At 46.3% G+C, this 17,532-nt stretch overlaps 1 protein-coding gene across 2 annotated transcripts in view; it reads right to left on the bottom strand.

Moving 5' to 3' along the window:
• Positions 1 to 413: 413 nt before the first annotated feature.
• Positions 414 to 17,532, bottom strand: part of CLIC1 (chloride intracellular channel 1) — a 37,284-nt gene continuing 20,165 nt past the window's right edge. For both annotated transcript variants that reach the window (XM_079964074.1, XM_079964075.1), the window contains exons 2-6: positions 7,063 to 7,172; positions 6,767 to 6,892; positions 5,561 to 5,667; positions 2,968 to 3,149; positions 414 to 697 (exon numbers count right to left, since the gene is read on the bottom strand). In XM_079964074.1, the coding sequence (XP_079820200.1) occupies positions 536 to 697; positions 2,968 to 3,149; positions 5,561 to 5,667; positions 6,767 to 6,892; positions 7,063 to 7,172 (687 nt within the window). In that variant the 3' untranslated portion in view covers positions 414 to 535. The remainder of the gene's footprint in view (positions 698 to 2,967; positions 3,150 to 5,560; positions 5,668 to 6,766; positions 6,893 to 7,062; positions 7,173 to 17,532) is intronic.

The raw sequence follows: 17,532 nt of genomic DNA, 5'->3' as shown, positions 1-17,532 counted from the left end.
TGACCAGAAGCAGCCAACCAGAGTTCTTTCAGCCACCAGCACCAGGACCAATCGGAGGGGTTCCTTCAAAACTCATGGAAGGACCCCAGCATTCTAACCCAGTCGGTCTCCTTAATTAGCCAATCAGAACATTTCACCGCCGCTCCTCAAATACTTAATAAGTATCCTATGGTATCACCCTCAAATCTCTCCATTTTGAATAACTACCCAATTAAGATTCCTCAGTAATACAGAAGCAGCCAAATATTTCAGCAGCCATTCATTGCTTCCCCACTATTTTCAGGAGTGAGGAGGCAGGGAAAGCACTCGGGTTTAATATTTTTACAAATGTGTACTTTTATTTTATTCTTGTTATTACTGAAATTCAAATCACGTCCCCCCTCCCAGAAAATAAGTCATTCTCCCTCCTTCCTCCCCCCTTCCCCCCCCAAACGTAAGTACATACATAAAAATACCCTTCAATGGGCCCAACCCCAGACCCCAATATCCCTGCCACAGAAACCCTACGTCCCTTTTTCCAACTCTCAGAAGTTTGTTATTTCAAAGCTTTGGCAACCAGCTCATAAGCTAGCTCAATCTCTTCGTCGTCTGGGCAGGTGCTGGCAAACTCCTCATGGGCGTAAGCATTCTTGAGATAGCGGTGGATGCCTTGGAATGCCTCAGGGATGGTAAAGTTTCGGTACTTCTTGCACACCACCTGTTGAGACGGAGAGATCAAACATAATTTAGGCAACATGGCCTATGAATGAATCAGGCGCACATGCGTTCCGAGATTCCACACAAGAAGGAATTTGGTAATACGTGCAGAACTTAGAATTCAGTAAAATCAGAGCATTCTGCCTGCTTGTGGAAGTGCGCCTGCTTGTGTGATTCAAAACAGGACAGATAACATCTCACACAACACACAATACAGTGGTACCTCGGATTACAGACGCTTCAGGTTACAGACTCCGTTAACCTAGAAATAGTACCTCGGGTTAAGTACTTTGCTTGAGGATGAGAACAGAAATCGTGCTCCAGCGGTGCAGCGGCAGTGGGATGCTCCATTAGCTAAAGTGGTACCTCAGGTTAAGAACAGTTTCAGGTTAAGAACGGACCTCTGGAACGAATTAAGTACTTAACCCGAGGTACGACTGTACCCCTGTCCAAGCATTCTTGTTGCCGTGTTCATTAACATAGAAGGGACACAGCCAATGAGATTGGCTGCACTCCACATTTAAACCTTTATCATACCACTGTAAAAAGTCATGTCTTCCCCCAAGGAATCCTGGGAACTGCTGTTTGTTAAGGGTGCCAAGAGTCATAATAATATATAATAATTATTTACTGTTTATACCCCGCCCATCTGGCTGGGCTTCCCCAGCCACTCTGGGCGGCTTCCAACAAAATATTAAAATACAGTAATGCATCAAATATTAAAAGCTTCCCTAAACAGGGCTGCCTTCAGATGTCTTCTAAAAGTCTGGTAGTTGTTGTTCTCTTTGACATCTGGTGGGAGGGCGTTCCACAGGGCGGGTGCCACTACCGAGAAGGCCCTCTGCCTGGTTCCCTGTAACTTGGCTCCTCACAGTGAGGGAACCGCCAGAAGGCCCTTGGCACTGGACCTCAGTGTCCAGGCAGAACGATGGGGGTGGAGATGCTCCTTCAGATATACAGTGGTACCTCAGTTTACATACGCTTCAGGTTACAGACTCCGCAAACCCAGAAATAGTGCTTCAGGTTAAGAACTTTGCTTCAGGATGAGAACAGAAATCGTGCTCCGGCGGCGCAGTGGCAGCAGGAGGCCCCATTAGCTAAAGTGGTGCTTCAGGTTAAGAACAGTTTCAGGTTAAGTACAGACCTCTGGAACGAATTAAGTACTTAACCTGAGGTACCACTGTACTGGACTGAATCATGAAACAATCCCTGTTCCCCTCACAGAGCTACAGTTCCCAGGGCAGTTTTTAGCCATCAATGCCTCTGGGAAGTGTAGCTCTGTTAATGTAATACAGTGGTGCCTCGCAAGACGAAATTAATCCGTTCCGCGAGTCTCTTTGTCTTGCGCTTTTTTCATCTTGCGAAGCACGGCTATTAGCGGCTTAGCAGCTATTAACGGCTTAGTGGCTTTAAGAAAAAGGAAACAAACTCTCAAGAACTCGCAAGACGTTTCGTCTTGCGAAGCAAGCCCATAGGGAAATTCGTCTTGCGGAACGACTCAAAAAACGGAAAACTGTTTCGTCTTGCGCGTTTTTCGTCTTGCGAGGCATTCGTCTTGCGAGGTACCACTGTAAGGGTCTCCCTACAACACTCAGCAACCATAACAAACTGCTTTGAATGTGTAGTGCAGCTGGGGCCATTGTGGCTGAAGATAATTTTTCTTTTCCCCCTGTAGCTCGATTTCAAGAAAGACCAGTGATTCAATTAAGCTCAAACCTCAGCCAACAGATTTCCACGCTTATATTGTGATAAGTTACCATATTTTTCACTTTATAAGACACACTTTTCCCCTCCTAAAAAGTAAGGGGTGCGTCTTATGGAGCGAATACGCAGCTATCGCACAGCGATCCCTCTTGCTGTCCTGGCTTCAGCAAAAGCAACGCAAAGCCTCTTCAACAACATTTGATTCAAAATATTTTTTTTTCTTGTTTTCCTTCTTTAAAAACTAGGTGCATCTTAAGAGCAAGAAATACGGTATTTAGATCTTGAAGTAGCCATCTACCCAGATACTTAACAGGAGAATCTTTCCACAGAGATGCCTATCTTTTTGCCATTTTGTCCTTAGAAGAATGATTTAAATTAAAACCCAGCCATGAAAAGATCTGGCCAGGTTAATTTTATAACCCGAGTCTTGGGGAATCTGAAGTCCCAATTTAACTTGCTGCGCTGGGGAAAGCCCTCTTAACTCCTAGATTCCATCCAATCCTCCTGGCCCTACGGGAGTTGGGGGTGGAGTGGGGCTGGAGGAGGAGCAAAAGAAGAGGTTTTCACCTTGACGATGTGAAGCTTGGGCAGAAGATTGCAGTCGGCCAACGTGAGCTCATCCCCATCAAGGAATTTGCGGCGGGACTGACCCTCGTCCTCAGCACTATTCTCGTCCACCTCCTCCGGCAGTGGCGTTGTCAAATAAACATCCAGGACCTTCAACGCTTTCAGCAAACCTTTCTCGAGATCTAAGAAATACGGGGGGGACGGGCAGGGGGAGAGGGGGGAGGAATGAATGGAACCATTGAAAAGCCAAGGAGTGACGAGGGAAAACATCAGGAAGGGTTCAAGTAGCATCTAAGCTGGAAAGGGAGCCATTGGGATTTGAGGCAAGAGGGAGACACAGAGGGAGCCAATGGCATCCAAGAAAAAAAGAATGACAGAGCCAATGAGATTAAGGAATTAAGGCACCATGTGCATTTCAGGCAGTGTCCTACCACTTTAAATGGTCATGATTCCCCCCAAGGGATTATGGGAGATGTAGTTTGTTAAGGGTGCCTAGAGCCACCCTATTCCCCTCACAGGTATACAATTCCCAGATTGGTTTAACGATTGATCCCTCTTTTCAAGGAACTTTGGGAATCATAGCACTGGAGGAGAAAAAAAGTCTCAGCACCCTTTTCTTCTTCTTCCAAGAACCTTGGAAGGGGAAGGAGGGAAGTCGTTGAATGTATGTGTATAATGCAGGGTGGATTTGATTTCAATCAAATCAATTTAAATCACAATTTAAGACGGTAAGACTAGATTTAAATCTTTTTTTTACAGGAAGACATTCTTGCTGGTATAATCTTAATATTTACAACCAAATGAAGGTTTCATTTTTGGAATAATAAATTTTCAGAGTAGTTTTTACAGTTATATAAAAAATTACTGATTTGGTTATACTATTAGAAATGCATAGACAGGTCATTATGAAATCATTGTGAGGTTTAATAAGTTATATATTTGGACAACTTTTCTGCTGTACTTTATTGGAAGGAGAAAAAATAATCATTTCCTTAATAACAATTTATTTAACTGAAACAACAACATTATAGCATATGTATCCATGTTTGTTAACTGATGTGGTTAAACAATTAAAAAACAACAACTTAAGACTGAGTTTTAGCACACATGAAAAACTTAAAACAAATCCTTATTTCCTGATGAATAGCCTTTGGACTATAATGTAGCTTAAATAGAAAACTATCTTTAGAAAGATTTTTCCTCCAAAAGCATTTTATTTTAAAAATCCTATTTAATAAAAAAATCCATTTTTAAAAAAATATATGGGGTTTTTGTTTATTATTTTTTTAAAAAAACCATTGATTTTTATCCACCTTTGTATAATGAAAGTGGGACGCAGGTGGCGCTGTGGGTTAAAGCCTCAGCGCCTAGGACTTGCCGATCGAAAGGTCGGCGGTTCGAATCCCTGCGGCGGGGTGCGCTCCCGCTGCTCGGTCCCAGCGCCTGCCAACCTAGCAGTTCGAAAGCACCTCCGGGTGCAAGTAGATAAATAGGGACCGCTTACTGGCGGGAAGGTAAACGGCGTTTCCGTGTGCAGCTCTGGCTCGCCAGAGCAGCGATGTCACGCTGGCCACGTGACCCGGAAGTGTCTCCGGACAGCGCTGGCCCCTGGCCTCTTAAGTGAGATGGGCGCACAACCCCAGAGTCTGTCAAGACTGGCCCGTACGGGCAGGGGTACCTTTACCTTTACCTTTTACCTTGTATAATGAAAGATGTTAATGTGGAAATGTAAAAACTGGAAACTTTAATAAAAATTATGGAAAATAGGGGGGGGGGGATCCTCAGCACCCTTAAAAAGCTATAGCTCCCAGGATTCATACGTAATTACCTAGATGAATCCCACCCAATTTACCGTATTTTTTGCCCTATAGGACACACTTTTTCCCCTCCAAAAATGAAGGGGAAATGTGTGTGCATCCTATGGGGTGAATGCAGGCTTTCACTGAAGCCTGGAGAGCGAGAGGCGTCGGTGCGCACCGACCCCTCTCGCTCTCCAGGCTTCAGGAAGCTATCCGCAAGCCTTGGGAGCCCGGCGGGAGTGCCCACCGGGCTCCCAAGGCTTGCGGGCAGCAGCCTGCAGCCCAAAAGCTCAGGGGACAGCAGGGAGGCGGAGCGCCGCCACCCCGCTATTCCCCAACCTGATCTGGAGGCTGGCGGGGGGGAGAAGCAAGCTTGCTTCTCCCCATCGCCAGCCCTCAAGCTCGGGGGACAGCGGGGCAAGCCGCTGCCCCACGGAGGCTAGAGAGGCTGTCCCTGAAGGCAGAAGAGGGAGACGGAGCGCTCTGTCTCCCTCTTCTAGCTTGCGGATGGCTGCGCAAACCTGGGGGGAAAATAAAAAAAATTTCCTTGATTTCCCCCCAAAAAAACTAGGTGCGTCCTATGGGCCAGTGCGTCCTATAGGTAATCGAAGATGCAAGCAAGCAGCAACTGAAGCCCATGGAGGGAAGAAGCCAGTGACAACAAAAGGCTATCCTAGTCAGTTCACTGAGAGGCCTGGGAAAGAAGGGGCCAAAAGAATTGAAAAAGACAATATGAGAATCAAAACACTTGGGAAGAGGCCGCCCAGTGAAGAATTGGGGGCCAAGATACTCACTGGAGTTCTGCCCTGGGTTCGAGTTCTTGATATAGGCAGAGAACTTGGCAAAGACGTCAAGGCCAGCTGTGTTGGACTCGGGGTTACGGGCAGCCAACTTGGGGTACCTGGGGGAGAGAAGGCAGATTTATCATCAACCGTAAAGTGGACTAGCTTAGTGGCTAATCCTCCTAGAGAGAGCCAGCAACCCCCTTTCCCTAAGCAGTTCCCCTAGATCCACAAAAATTATCGCAAAGCATTGAAAGTACTCAATAAACGGAGGTTCTGCCCCCTGCCCCTCAGCAGAAGCCTGCCCCCTTGAGGGGGAGATCTCCTAAAAAATGCTCAAAATAATAATAATAATAATAATAATAATAATAATAATAATAATAATATATTATTTCTACCCTGCCCATCTGGCTGGCTTTCCACAGCCATTCTGGGCGGCTTCCAACAAAAGATTAAAAATCTATTAAAACATCAGTCATTAAAAACGTCCCTTAAAAGAGCTGCCTTCAGATGTCTTCTAAAAGTCAGATACAGTGGTACCTCGGGTTAAGTACTTAATTCGTTCTGGAGGTCCATTCTGAACCTGAAACTGTTCTTAACCTGAAGCACCACTTTAGCTAATGGGGCCTCCTGCTGCTGCCGCACCGCCGCCACATGATTTCTGTTCTCATCCTGAAGCAAAGTTCTTAACCCGAGGTACTATTTCTGGGTTAGCAGAGTCTGTAACCTGAAGCATCTGTAACCTGAAGCATCTGTAACCCGAGGTACCACTGTACAGACACTCCAGGTTACAGACACCACTAACCCAGAAATAGTACCTCGGGTTAAGAACTTTGCTTCAGGATGAGAACAGAAATTGTGCAGCAGTGGCAGCGGGAGGCCCCATTAGCTAAAGTGGTACCTCAAGTTAAGAACGGTTTCAGGTTAAGAACGGACCTCCAGAACGAATTAAGTTCTTAACCCGAGATACCACTGTGGTTGTTTATTTCCTTGACATCTGATGGGAGGGCATTCCACAGGGCGGGTACCACCACCAAGAAAGCCCTCTGCCTGGTTCCCTGTAACCTCACATCTCGCAGTGAGGGAACTGCCAGAAGGCCCTCAGAGCTGGACCTCAGTGTCTGGGCTGAACGATGGGGGTGGAGATGCTCCTTCCGGTATACAATAATAATCCATGGTATGCCCATGATCAGCTCAATTGCCTCATATAATTCTTACTTGGGAGGGCAAAGGACCTCCTCAAGGAACTCTTCAATCTTGTTAGTGTCTGTATGAACCTCGGTCCCGTACATCAGGAACGGGAGCTGACCTCCAGGGCATAGTTTCTGCACCGTCTCCGTCCTCCTACAAGGAAGAGAAGAAGAAGAAGAAGAAGAACATATTAGAGTGCTTGTCACTGCGAGAAGGACCCTGTAGCGAAGATAAGCGATGCTGGCTGGACGGGGAGATGCACGTGCAAGTCCATAGCAAAAGGGAGGGTGCCCTAGGGTGCCCCTGCGGCAATTTCTACCCACCTCTTGGTGTCCACCGTGGTGACGTTGAAGGTCACGCCCTTGAGCCAAAGGACCATGAAGAGTCGCTGGGAGAACGGGCAGTTCCCGATTTTGGCTCCATCGCTGCCAGCCTGAGGAAATGAAACCAAAACATTGAGATCTAAGCCTCAATTTAACTCTGCCATTCTGTAATTCAATGACTAGACCCGTCTTTAGCCTAATCCAGCTTGTCTTATGTACATCATCATCATCAATGTTAAGTTGTGGGTGAACATATCAGACGACACAGCGATTCTTCAAAAAGCTCTTGTTTATTCACAGGCCAGAACAGAACTGAACTGAAGGGTTCAGCCAGCCTGCTTATATAGAGCTCCACTACAACGCAACAGCAACCATTTTCTGTAACTATCCAATCACTGAACGACACTTTCAATCCCTTATTTGCATATGTGGACCCGAGTGTAAACTATCTACAGTATCCGCCTGCTGGCCAAGGGTGAGAACTTCGGTACATAACAATCATCATCATTTATACCCCACCCATCTTGCTGGCTTTCCCCAGCCACTCTGCTAGTTAACTCCGCAGCCTTGGGATGGTACCCAAAACGTAGCTTAAGTAATTCTGGAAACATAGCTAAAGTAATTCCCGCTGCAAGCCAGAGAGAGGGCAGTGTTTGATAGACAGATAAAACTTTATTCGCATTAGCCAAAGGCCATAGCAACAGTAAAACATTACAGTATACGCAGAAAAGAAAGTTTGATTTAAGAGCACAATTTAAAAGTTTGAGCACAATTTAAAGTCCTGAATCAGCCGTCAGTTAGTGGCCCTTATTCTGATTGCCCCTGCTATGAACCTAGCAACCTTTGCTGTTATCTGATAGGACAATTTTGATCTGATAGGAGAAAGGACATTGTGGCAGTGGTTGAGCGCCCTGGGATGGTTAGTATGAGTGGGGTTTTTTACGAGAGTCAGAATCACAGCACTTTTACCAGTGACTTGGCCTTCAGGAAGCCACAAAAGCATGTAGGAAAGGGCTGAGACTGACTTGCAACTTGAAATTCCCAGGTATCAAAAAATGTTATTTATGTATGCCACTACTGCGGCCCGTGTTTTGCTAGCCCAGAAACTGGAAAACGAGCGAGGTTCCAACCAAAGAAGAATGGCAACTTAAGCCAACAGAATATGCGCAGCTTGCAGGCTTAACATATAGAATAAGAGAACAAGAAGAAGATACGTTTAGAGAAGATTGGAAAACGTTTATTGAATGTATGGGAAATAACGGTGTACAGCTGAAAACGCTGGCAGCATTAAGATAAATTGAACAGTGTAAATAAGTTCTGATGGATGTAATAATGGAATGCTGAATGGTATAGTTTTTGTAAAATATGCAGGGATTTATGATATGTAAAATGAGCCATGGAAAGAGAAGAAGGGAAGTCACTGATATCTTAAGGATGCAGAAATGAGTACTTTAAATTGTAAAACTGAAAATTTAATAAAAATGAGAGAGTCTGACTTTTAACCACTAGAGGGAGACAGTGGCATACGAAAGGCCATAATACCTTCCACCACAATGAAATACAGTATTGGCTCTTTGCACTTACAAAGGTCACAGCCACCCAAAACTTTTTTTTTTTTTTAGAAAAAAGAAAAAAACAGAGTCGCCCTGTTCCGAAGTGGCTGTAAATCACAGCGCTAGTGATCAGCTGGCATGCTTTCCGCAGGTTTCGGTCTCCCCTGCAGGCTGGGAGCTCCTGCTGAACCTTGATCTCTGTTTAGCTTGCCACACAGGAGTCGCTAACTAAGCAGGTTTATCAACCGGGTTCTATACAAGTTCCTGGGAGGGCTCCAAGCACAAACCTGCAGGAGGATTTCTCCTAGTCCAAAATGAAGAGAGAGACAGGAGGATCCAATAGGCCAAACTGCACTGAAGGGGGCGCCGCGCTTAAGGAGGCAGCCTTAATGGCGCTGCTTTTATTATCTTTTACTATACCTGCGTTTGATGATGTACTTTAGATGCAATGTGCTCTCCTATAATGAGCTTAAAAAAATATTGAAATGTTGTTGTTTAGTCATGCCCGCCTCTTCGTGACCCCATGGACCAGAGCACGCCAGGCACTCCTGTCTTCCACGGCCTCCCACAATTTGGTCAAACTCATGCTGGTAGCTTCGAGAACACTGTCCATCCATCTCGTCCTCTGTCGTCCCCTTCTCCTTGTGCCCTCCATCTTTCCCAGCATCAGGGTCTTTTCCAGGGAGTCTTCTCTTCTCATGAGGTGGCCGAAGTACTGGAGCCTCAGCTTCAGGATCTGTCCTTCCAGTGAGCACTCAGGGCTGATTTCCTTAAGAATGGAGAGGTTTGATCTTCTTGCAGTCCATGGGACTCTCAAGAGACTCCTCCAGCACCAGAATTCAAAAGCATCAATTCTTCGGCGATCAGCCTTCTTTATGGTCCAGCTCTCACTACTGGGAAAACCATAGCTTTAACTATACAGGTCTTTGTTCCCAAAAGACCAGAGGCTTTTTTGCTTGGTCTGATGGAAAAGGAAATTAAGATAAAGGATCAAAGATTATTCATGTATGCCACAGCTACGGCAAGGACTTTGTTAGCCCTAAACTGGAAATCACAAGAAGTTCCTACCGTTGTGGAGTGGCAGTCGAAAATGACAGATGATGCGGAACTAGCCAAATTGGCGGGAAGGATTCAGGACTGGGACGACCAGAGATTCCAGGATAATTGGAGTAAATTTACTGAGTATTTAAAAGACAGCTGTAAAAACTTAAAAACACTAGCAGGACTGAAGTAACTCCTATAATGTAAAATAAATAAAATGAGAGGATAAAATACGCGAAAGAATGCGACAAGGGATACCAACTGAAGGGAAGGAGGGAAGTCATGGCTTGGTAGAGCAAAATGGTTTATATGTTGATGTATGTATGAAATAAGGGACGCAGGTGGCGCTGTGGGTTAAACCACAGAGCCTAGGACTTGCTGATCGGAAGGTCGGTGGTTCGAATCCCCGCGACGGGGTGAGCTCCCGTTGCTCGGTCCCTGCTCCTGCCAACCTAGCAGTTCGAAAGCACGTCAAAGTGCAAGTAGATAAATAGGTAACACTCCGGCGGGAAGGTAAACTGCGTTTCCATGCGCTGCTCTAGTTCGCCAGAAGCGGCTTAGTCATGCTGGCCACATGACCCGGAAGCTGTATGCCGGCTCCCTCATCCAGTAAAGCGAGATGAGCGCCACAACCTCCGAGTTGGTCACGACTGGACCTAATGGTCAGGGGTCCCTTTACCTTTACCTAAGTATGAAATGTATGGAAAGAAAGATTATGTAAAGAAAACAAAAAAAAATTATTCGGGGGGGGGAAATAGATGCAATGTGCGACCGCCAAACTTGTGGCCAAACTTGTGGCAAGCCAGCACCTCTGGGGACAGTGGGCTGCATAGACAACAGGAATCTCTTATCAACAGTTGCCAAAGGGAAGAAGATCTCTTGCTCCAGTAACCCATTCAGTCAGGGAGGAGATAAGATGAATCATATTCCATGGAGGATTAAGGCCACCAAACGTTGCCATGGAAACAGATGGGCTTCCCCAAACATCCTCCAGAAAGTTGAGTTGTCGCCAGCTAAACATGGTACAGCCAGTTCCTACTTTGGCTACTCAGCAATGGTTACCCCTCAGCCGCCGCCAGCCTGGCAGGCGGCAAGGGACAAGAAGTTGCTATAAAAATGCCCAAACAGAAAGGCAGGCGGAGCCAGCCATCAATCAAAATGGCCGCCGGACCTAAGAGCTGCTCCGCAATGTTGATCGGCTGTTTGTTTGGTTTTTTTTGGCAATTCGCTATTCCCGTGCAAACAAAAATGAAACGAAATACCCACATTTAAAATTCTTTGAAACCCTGACTCAGGTTGCAGAATACATTGTGCTGACGTAACCATCTCAATTTTTCGACTGTCACTGTGCAAGATATACTCAGGGTAGCAAATATAAAATATAAAATATAATATAAGGCAGCTCCTGCACCTTTCATATTTGTACAGAAGAGGGAACTCCAGTACAACCTGTCATGCAAGCTACACGGGGCTTCTGAGCAAGTACTAATAAGTTTGCTTGAACTTAAATAATTAGATTTATATCCTGTCCTTCTTCGCAAAGGAGCCCAAGGTGGCAAACACATCCGTGATAAAACAAAACAATTTTAAAGAAAACAAAAACGTATTCAAAACCCAAAAAAGTATCTAAAAACATTTTAAAAAAAAAAACATTAAACCCAATAAATATTTTTAAATGAGATTTAAAAAACACACACCCAAAAAACTATTAAATCAGCAGCAGGGAACTTGTGGCCCAGCTAGAACTGTCGGTGGCAACAGCGAGGGATGATGAGAGTTATAGTCCAGCAATATCAGTTTTCCCCATCCCTGCAATTAAAGGTGTGAGAGAGCCTTGTTTACTTTTGCACCCAGCCACACTGCCAATTTCCCGTGACTCAACAGACCGCAATTTCGACGGCCATCCCAGTTGCACGAGAAGTTCCGATGGCAAGAAGAATCTGGCAATCCAGAGAAGAAGAAGAAAAACCTTTCTCCTTTTTTAAACTTCCTAAATTTCCAAACAGAAAATTAATAATTTTAAAAGGCCGCAAGCGCTTTCCCCAGAACATTTTACATACCATATGTACCATACGTGGCTTACACCACCTTCCAAGAATCTTGGGAACTGTAGTTTATTGAGACTGCTGGGAAGCATCGCTCCATGGAGGAGTAAACTACAGCTCCCAGAATTCTTTGCAGGGAAGCCATGACTGTGCAAAGTTCTATACAGTGGTACCTTGGGTTACAGATGCTTCAGGTTACATACGCTTCAGGTTACAGACTCCGCTAACCCAGAAATAGTGCTTCAGGTTAAGAACTTTGCTTCAGGATGAGAACGGAAATCACACGGCAGCAGCAGGAGGCCCCATTAGCTAAAGTGGTACCTCAGGTTAAGAACAGTTTCAGGTTAAGAACGGACCTCCGGAACGAATTAAGTACTTAACCCGAGGTACCACTGTAAATATATGTAGCCAGTAGCCCCACCAACGTTTCCCACCCTAAATAATCCCCAGTGCCTTTTCCTAACCACTTACTGCCATCGTGATTAATTGTTCTCATGGCAACCCTGCCCTTTCCTTTCTTCCAGGGACTAGCAGGTTTAAGTTTTTTAAAACAAAATACCATGACTCTCCGGTTGCTAAATCGGGCACAGAAACAAAGAGAGAGAGGCTCTTCCCTGGAAAAAGATCAAGCAAGAATGAGCCATAAAAGTGATAAGTCGACTAGCTTCTGGAGAAAACATGTACACAAGGATGGAGGGTGGAGATGAAGTCACATGATTTCCCGGTGGCTTGGGGCAGCCAGCCTAGTCTGATCTGGAGGAGACAAGAGGGAGTTCCCAGGCTGACATCATTCTGAGACTTAGAAGGGTTTTTTTAAAAAAAATACTAAGGAGATGTTCATTTCAGCCTTTGAACGGCAGCCAGGAAATTCCACTATGGGCTGTCAGAAGTTACTCAGCCACCCAACGCCCCCTTATCGCCACCTAATACATTCCGCTCTTGGAGAAGCCACGCTTCATCTATTCCCAAGGAGTCCGGGCCACAGACATTCAACCCCACTCTAAATAATTATGCCAGGAGAGGAGAACCCCACCTTCACTGGTCCTGCTGAAATGATAAGGAATCCTGCTTGTCTGAATGGAGGGCACAGAGGGAAGGATGTCTGAACGCATGTAGAAACTAGCCTGCCCTACGAAGGACAATTCTCCATTTGTCGCCCTCCACACTTTTGCTCTGCTAAAAGGTAAAGGGACCCCTGACCATTAAGTCCAGTCGTGACCGACTCTGGGGTTGCGGCGCTCATCTCGCTTTATTGGCCGAGGGAGCCGGCATACAGCTTCCGGGTCATGTGGCCAGCATGACTAAGCCGCTTCTGGCGAACCAGAGCAGCGCACGGAAACGCCATTTACCTTCCCGCCGGAGCGGTACCAATTGATCTACTTGCACTTTGACATGTTTTCGAACTGCTAGGCTGGCAGGAGCAGGGACTGAGCAACGGGAGCTCACCACGTCGCGGGGATACGAACCGCCAACCTTCTAATCGCAAAGTCCTAGGCTCTGTGGTTTAACCCACAGCACCATTCGCGTCCCAAAAAACCATGGCCCTCAAAAGGCTGCCTGGGAGGGACTGTGGCCCTCAAGGTGGAGAAGGTTGCCCACCCTGAATTAGGTCCTACTCCACTTGGGACGCAGGTGGCGCTGTAGTGTAAACCACTGAGCCTTGGGCTTGGGGGTCGGAAGGTCAGCGGTTCGAATCCCCTCAATGGGGTGAGCTCCCATTGTTCGGTTCCTGCTCCTGCCAACCTAGCAGTTCAAAAGCACACCAGTGCAAGTAGATAAATAGGTACGGCTCCGATGGGAAGGTAAACGGCATTTCCGTGCGCTGCTCTGGTTTCGCCAGAAGCAGCTTAGTCATGCTGGCCACACAACCCGGAAAAACTGTCTGCGGATAAACGTTGGCTCCATCGGCCAATAAAGTGAGATGAGCTCTGCAACCCCAGAATCATCTGTGACTGGACTTAACTGTCAGGGGTCCTTTACCTTTTTTTTTACCACTTCTCTTAGAAGAAACAGGAATCCCAACTCTTAATTTAACCTGCCAAATGCTACACCCCTGGCCAGCGCTTAGTGTAGCTGAGGCGTGGTTGGCAACCATGCTAAGGAAGGGACTCCTACCCTCAAAGTGGGATACCCGACCACTCTCTCTATTCTAACCCCCTAAAAATGGCAGCTGAGGAGACGTCTTCATCACGACAGTTTATTCCCTTTCATGAATTCCTTCCAACCTTCGAATCCACTTGATCCCTCAAGCTCCTTTGAACCTGCAAAGGCAGCCCAGACCGTCAAAACACCCACCAATGAGACTGCGAGGTCTGTAATCTGAAAAGGCATCTCCTTCAGGATGGAACCCTCTTCAGGCCCAAGGGCCACCGGGCAACTTCCGGGGGGGCCACAACAGCTAAGGGCAAAAGTGGAGCAATAGATATGAATTTTTCCGTCCTCACAGAAGGCTGGTTTCAACCAATTCCTTCCTCCACTCAGGCAAGGAAGAGGCATGAATAGAGTTCAAGGGCCCATTCCAGCCAGCGACGACACCAGCATTTCTGGAGAAATGACATTTTGCAGGTGCTAAATATAGGAAGAGGGGAAAGCAAATATCGGGGATGCCTATTTCTGTCTCTCTCTTTTCCACCAGAGCACACACACAGAAAAGACATTGTAAGGAGACTTTGTTCCCAAGCGCCACCCCTCTTAAAGCCAAGCCTGCTGGCACACTTCCCGTCTCTAACCCAATATTTATGTATTTGCATTTCGCACCATGACGAGAGCAGCCGAGCTTAAAGCACACGTACAACATCTTCTGCCTGAAAAAGGGAAAGGGGGTAAAAATGAAAAACTGGAATGACTTTCAAATTTGCCATCTCCCCTTCTGACCAGTGTTATAAACTTAGGTATATAAGCTAGGCCTCAAATGGCTCCTTAAACCAAGGTTGTAGTCACCAAAACAGAATGTTTAGTTGCTATTTGGGGGCAAAACGGCTCTAAAGCCTTGTTTTCCGAAAGATGGACTGGCTGGGATTTGATTCTCAGTCGAACATCTGAGAAGCTCACTCACAACTTTCTGACATTTGCGGCCGGATCAAGCAAAATTTATTAATTGCAGTTGTTTTGGTAGGTGGCGTCTTTATTTACAAAATTGCTTTGAGGTATTCTATGGAAGAGATTCATAAATGGAATTCAATTAAACCGACCAACAAATGAATAAATATACTGTCTTTTTGAATTCCCCCAATATGGACCAACATAGCTAAATCTTATATTTTTTTTATTGGTAGATAGGATGGTCAGCTGTAAAATTAAGGTGGGGAAGAAGGCAGAGGGCCTTTTCGGTGGTGGTGCCCATCCTGTGGAACGCCCTCCCATCAGATGTCAAGGAAATAAACATCTATCTGACTTTTAGAAGACATCTGAAGGCAGCCCTGTTTAGGGAAGTTTTTAATGTGTGTTTTGTTGTGTTTTTAATATTTTGTTGGTGAAACCCAGCCAGATGGGTGGGGTACAAATAAATCATCATCATCATCATGCATCTTTAATAGGAGAGGGGATTTCAACAAGTACAGCCTGTCATACAGCTAGTAAAGGTACAGGATCCATTTCCCCTTTTGCATCTGGCTAACGTAACAGTAGACTCTCCTTCCCTCCTCACCGCCAACTCAAAGAACCCAGGACTCCATATTCTAAGTCCTCTTTTCTGGCTCCAGATTAGTTCAGAGTACACTCACGCCGGAATAATTTGCTGGGCTTGATAACGCTCTACCTCTGCCACAGCCTTTGGCCTAATCCAGGAAAGATACAGAAGCAAATCAGTGACAACCGACTCCAGCACACGCATACACTTTGGGAGAGCGTTCCTGCCCACACATGCACACACACACCCAGCAGACGGTGCTTAGATCAATTGCAACTCGGACAATAAAAACAAGGGAATAAAAAGCCAAGAACAAGCTACACTGTGAGGAAATGTATTCCAGGGAACAGAGGGAGGGAGGGAGGCAGGCACAGTTTCTGTTAGGTGCCACAAATATGCAGAATGCACCTGATGATTCAGGGAGATCCAGATTCTGCGCTAGGGTTAATTAATGCAAATAGTGCAACATTCCAGAAGCTGTGTGCACACCTGAGAAGGATGTGGCAAGCTGAAATGAGCGAAAGCAATGCTGCGGAAAGGACAGGACTTTGCCCAATGCAAGTCTCAGGGGCGCTGCAGCCCTCTCAGGGTCTCACTCCGCAAACCCTTTCTGATGGTGTACACCAGGCACAGGCAAACTTGGCCCTCCAGAAGCTTTGGGACTACAACTCCCATCATCCCCGACCACTGGTCCTGTTAGCTAGGGATGATGGGAGTTGTAGTCCCAAAAAAAAATCTGAAGGGCAGAGTTTAGCCATACCTGGTGTACACGGAGGAGGATCCGCAGAATGTCGATCAACAGGGTGATCAATGCTTCCGCCCATAGCTGCCAACTTCACGGTACGATCATCTTTATTGTCACTGTCCCATACAGAACAACGAAATTGAAAAAAAAAAAAACTACATCAGACATTCAAAAACCAACAAGCCTGCTATCCCAACTTGGTTAACCCCCTAAAAAATCTGATACCCCATAATTAAATATAATACACTCTCACAGAGTATATTATGTTTAGGGAAGCCTTTAATGTTTAATAGGTTATTGTATTTTAGTGTTTTGTTGGAAGCCGCCCAGAGTGGCTGGGGAAACCCAGCTAGATGGACGGGGTATAAATAATTTATTATTATTATTATTATTATTATTATTATTATTATTATTACTATTATTATTATTACTACTACTACTACTACAGAGACTACCTTACACTGCGTTTAAAACCAAAATCGCATTTGGATAAAAACTGTTTCTCAGGCGGCTAGTCCTATGCAAGGTCCCTTCCACAACTTTCCACGCAGCCAGAAATCCTGCGAGGAGCTCACAGCTGCGCAAGAGACCCGGAAAAGCGGCGTGCAGATAAAATTGCTGCCAGCAAAGTAGCCAAATGCAAAAGGAAAAGGGGGAGAAGATATTCCTGTGCCTTTAATAGTTCTGTAGGAGAGGGAATGGGAATGGGACGCAGGTGGCACTGTGGGTTAAAGCCTCAGCGCCTAGGACTTGCCGATCGAAAGGTTGGCGGTTCGAATCCCTGCGGCGGGGTGCGCTCCCGCTGCTCGGTCCCAGCGCCTGCCAACCTAGCAGTTCGAAAGCACCTCCGGGTGCAAGTAGATAAATAGGGACCGCTTACCAGCGGGAAGGTAAACGGCGTTTCCGTGTGCGGCTCTGGCTTGCCAGAGCAGCGATGTCACGCTGGCCACGTGACCCGGAAGTGTCTCCGGACAGCGCTGGCCCCTGGCCTCTTAAGTGAGATGGGCGCACAACCCCAGAGTCTGTCAAGACTGGCCCGTATGGGCAGGGGTACCTTTACCTTTTACCTTTAGGAGAGGGAATCTCACCAGTGGCAGGGAGGCCTGGTTAATCCGGGCAAACGGGGAACTGGCCCAACAACCTCAGCCTGCCCGCACCTGGCTGTCATCTTACAACCAGGACAGGAGTGGCACTATTTTGTCACCTCCCTCCTCCAGGGTTTCACTGCTGCCCCTGCAGAGCTCATCTTGTGCGAGGGAATTCCATGGTTTCTGACTGTGCCCTATGAAGCGTAATTAATACCCGCCCTTTAAATAGCACTCTAGGTACATTATCTTGCTGTAATAACACCTAGTAACGCAGGTCAATATTATTATCCCCTGCGCTGAAGACAAGGGTGGGGACCTGTGAGCAATCAAAAGTAAGCTTGCTTTATTTCATCTGAGAGGTTCTTGGCTT

The sequence above is a fragment of the Podarcis cretensis genome (assembly GCF_951804945.1).
Source record: "Podarcis cretensis genome assembly, chromosome: 2".
NCBI classification, from domain to species: domain Eukaryota; kingdom Metazoa; phylum Chordata; class Lepidosauria; order Squamata; family Lacertidae; genus Podarcis; species Podarcis cretensis.
The sequence above is the reverse complement of the archived record's forward strand: the minus strand, read 5'-3'. Positions and strand labels throughout refer to the sequence as shown.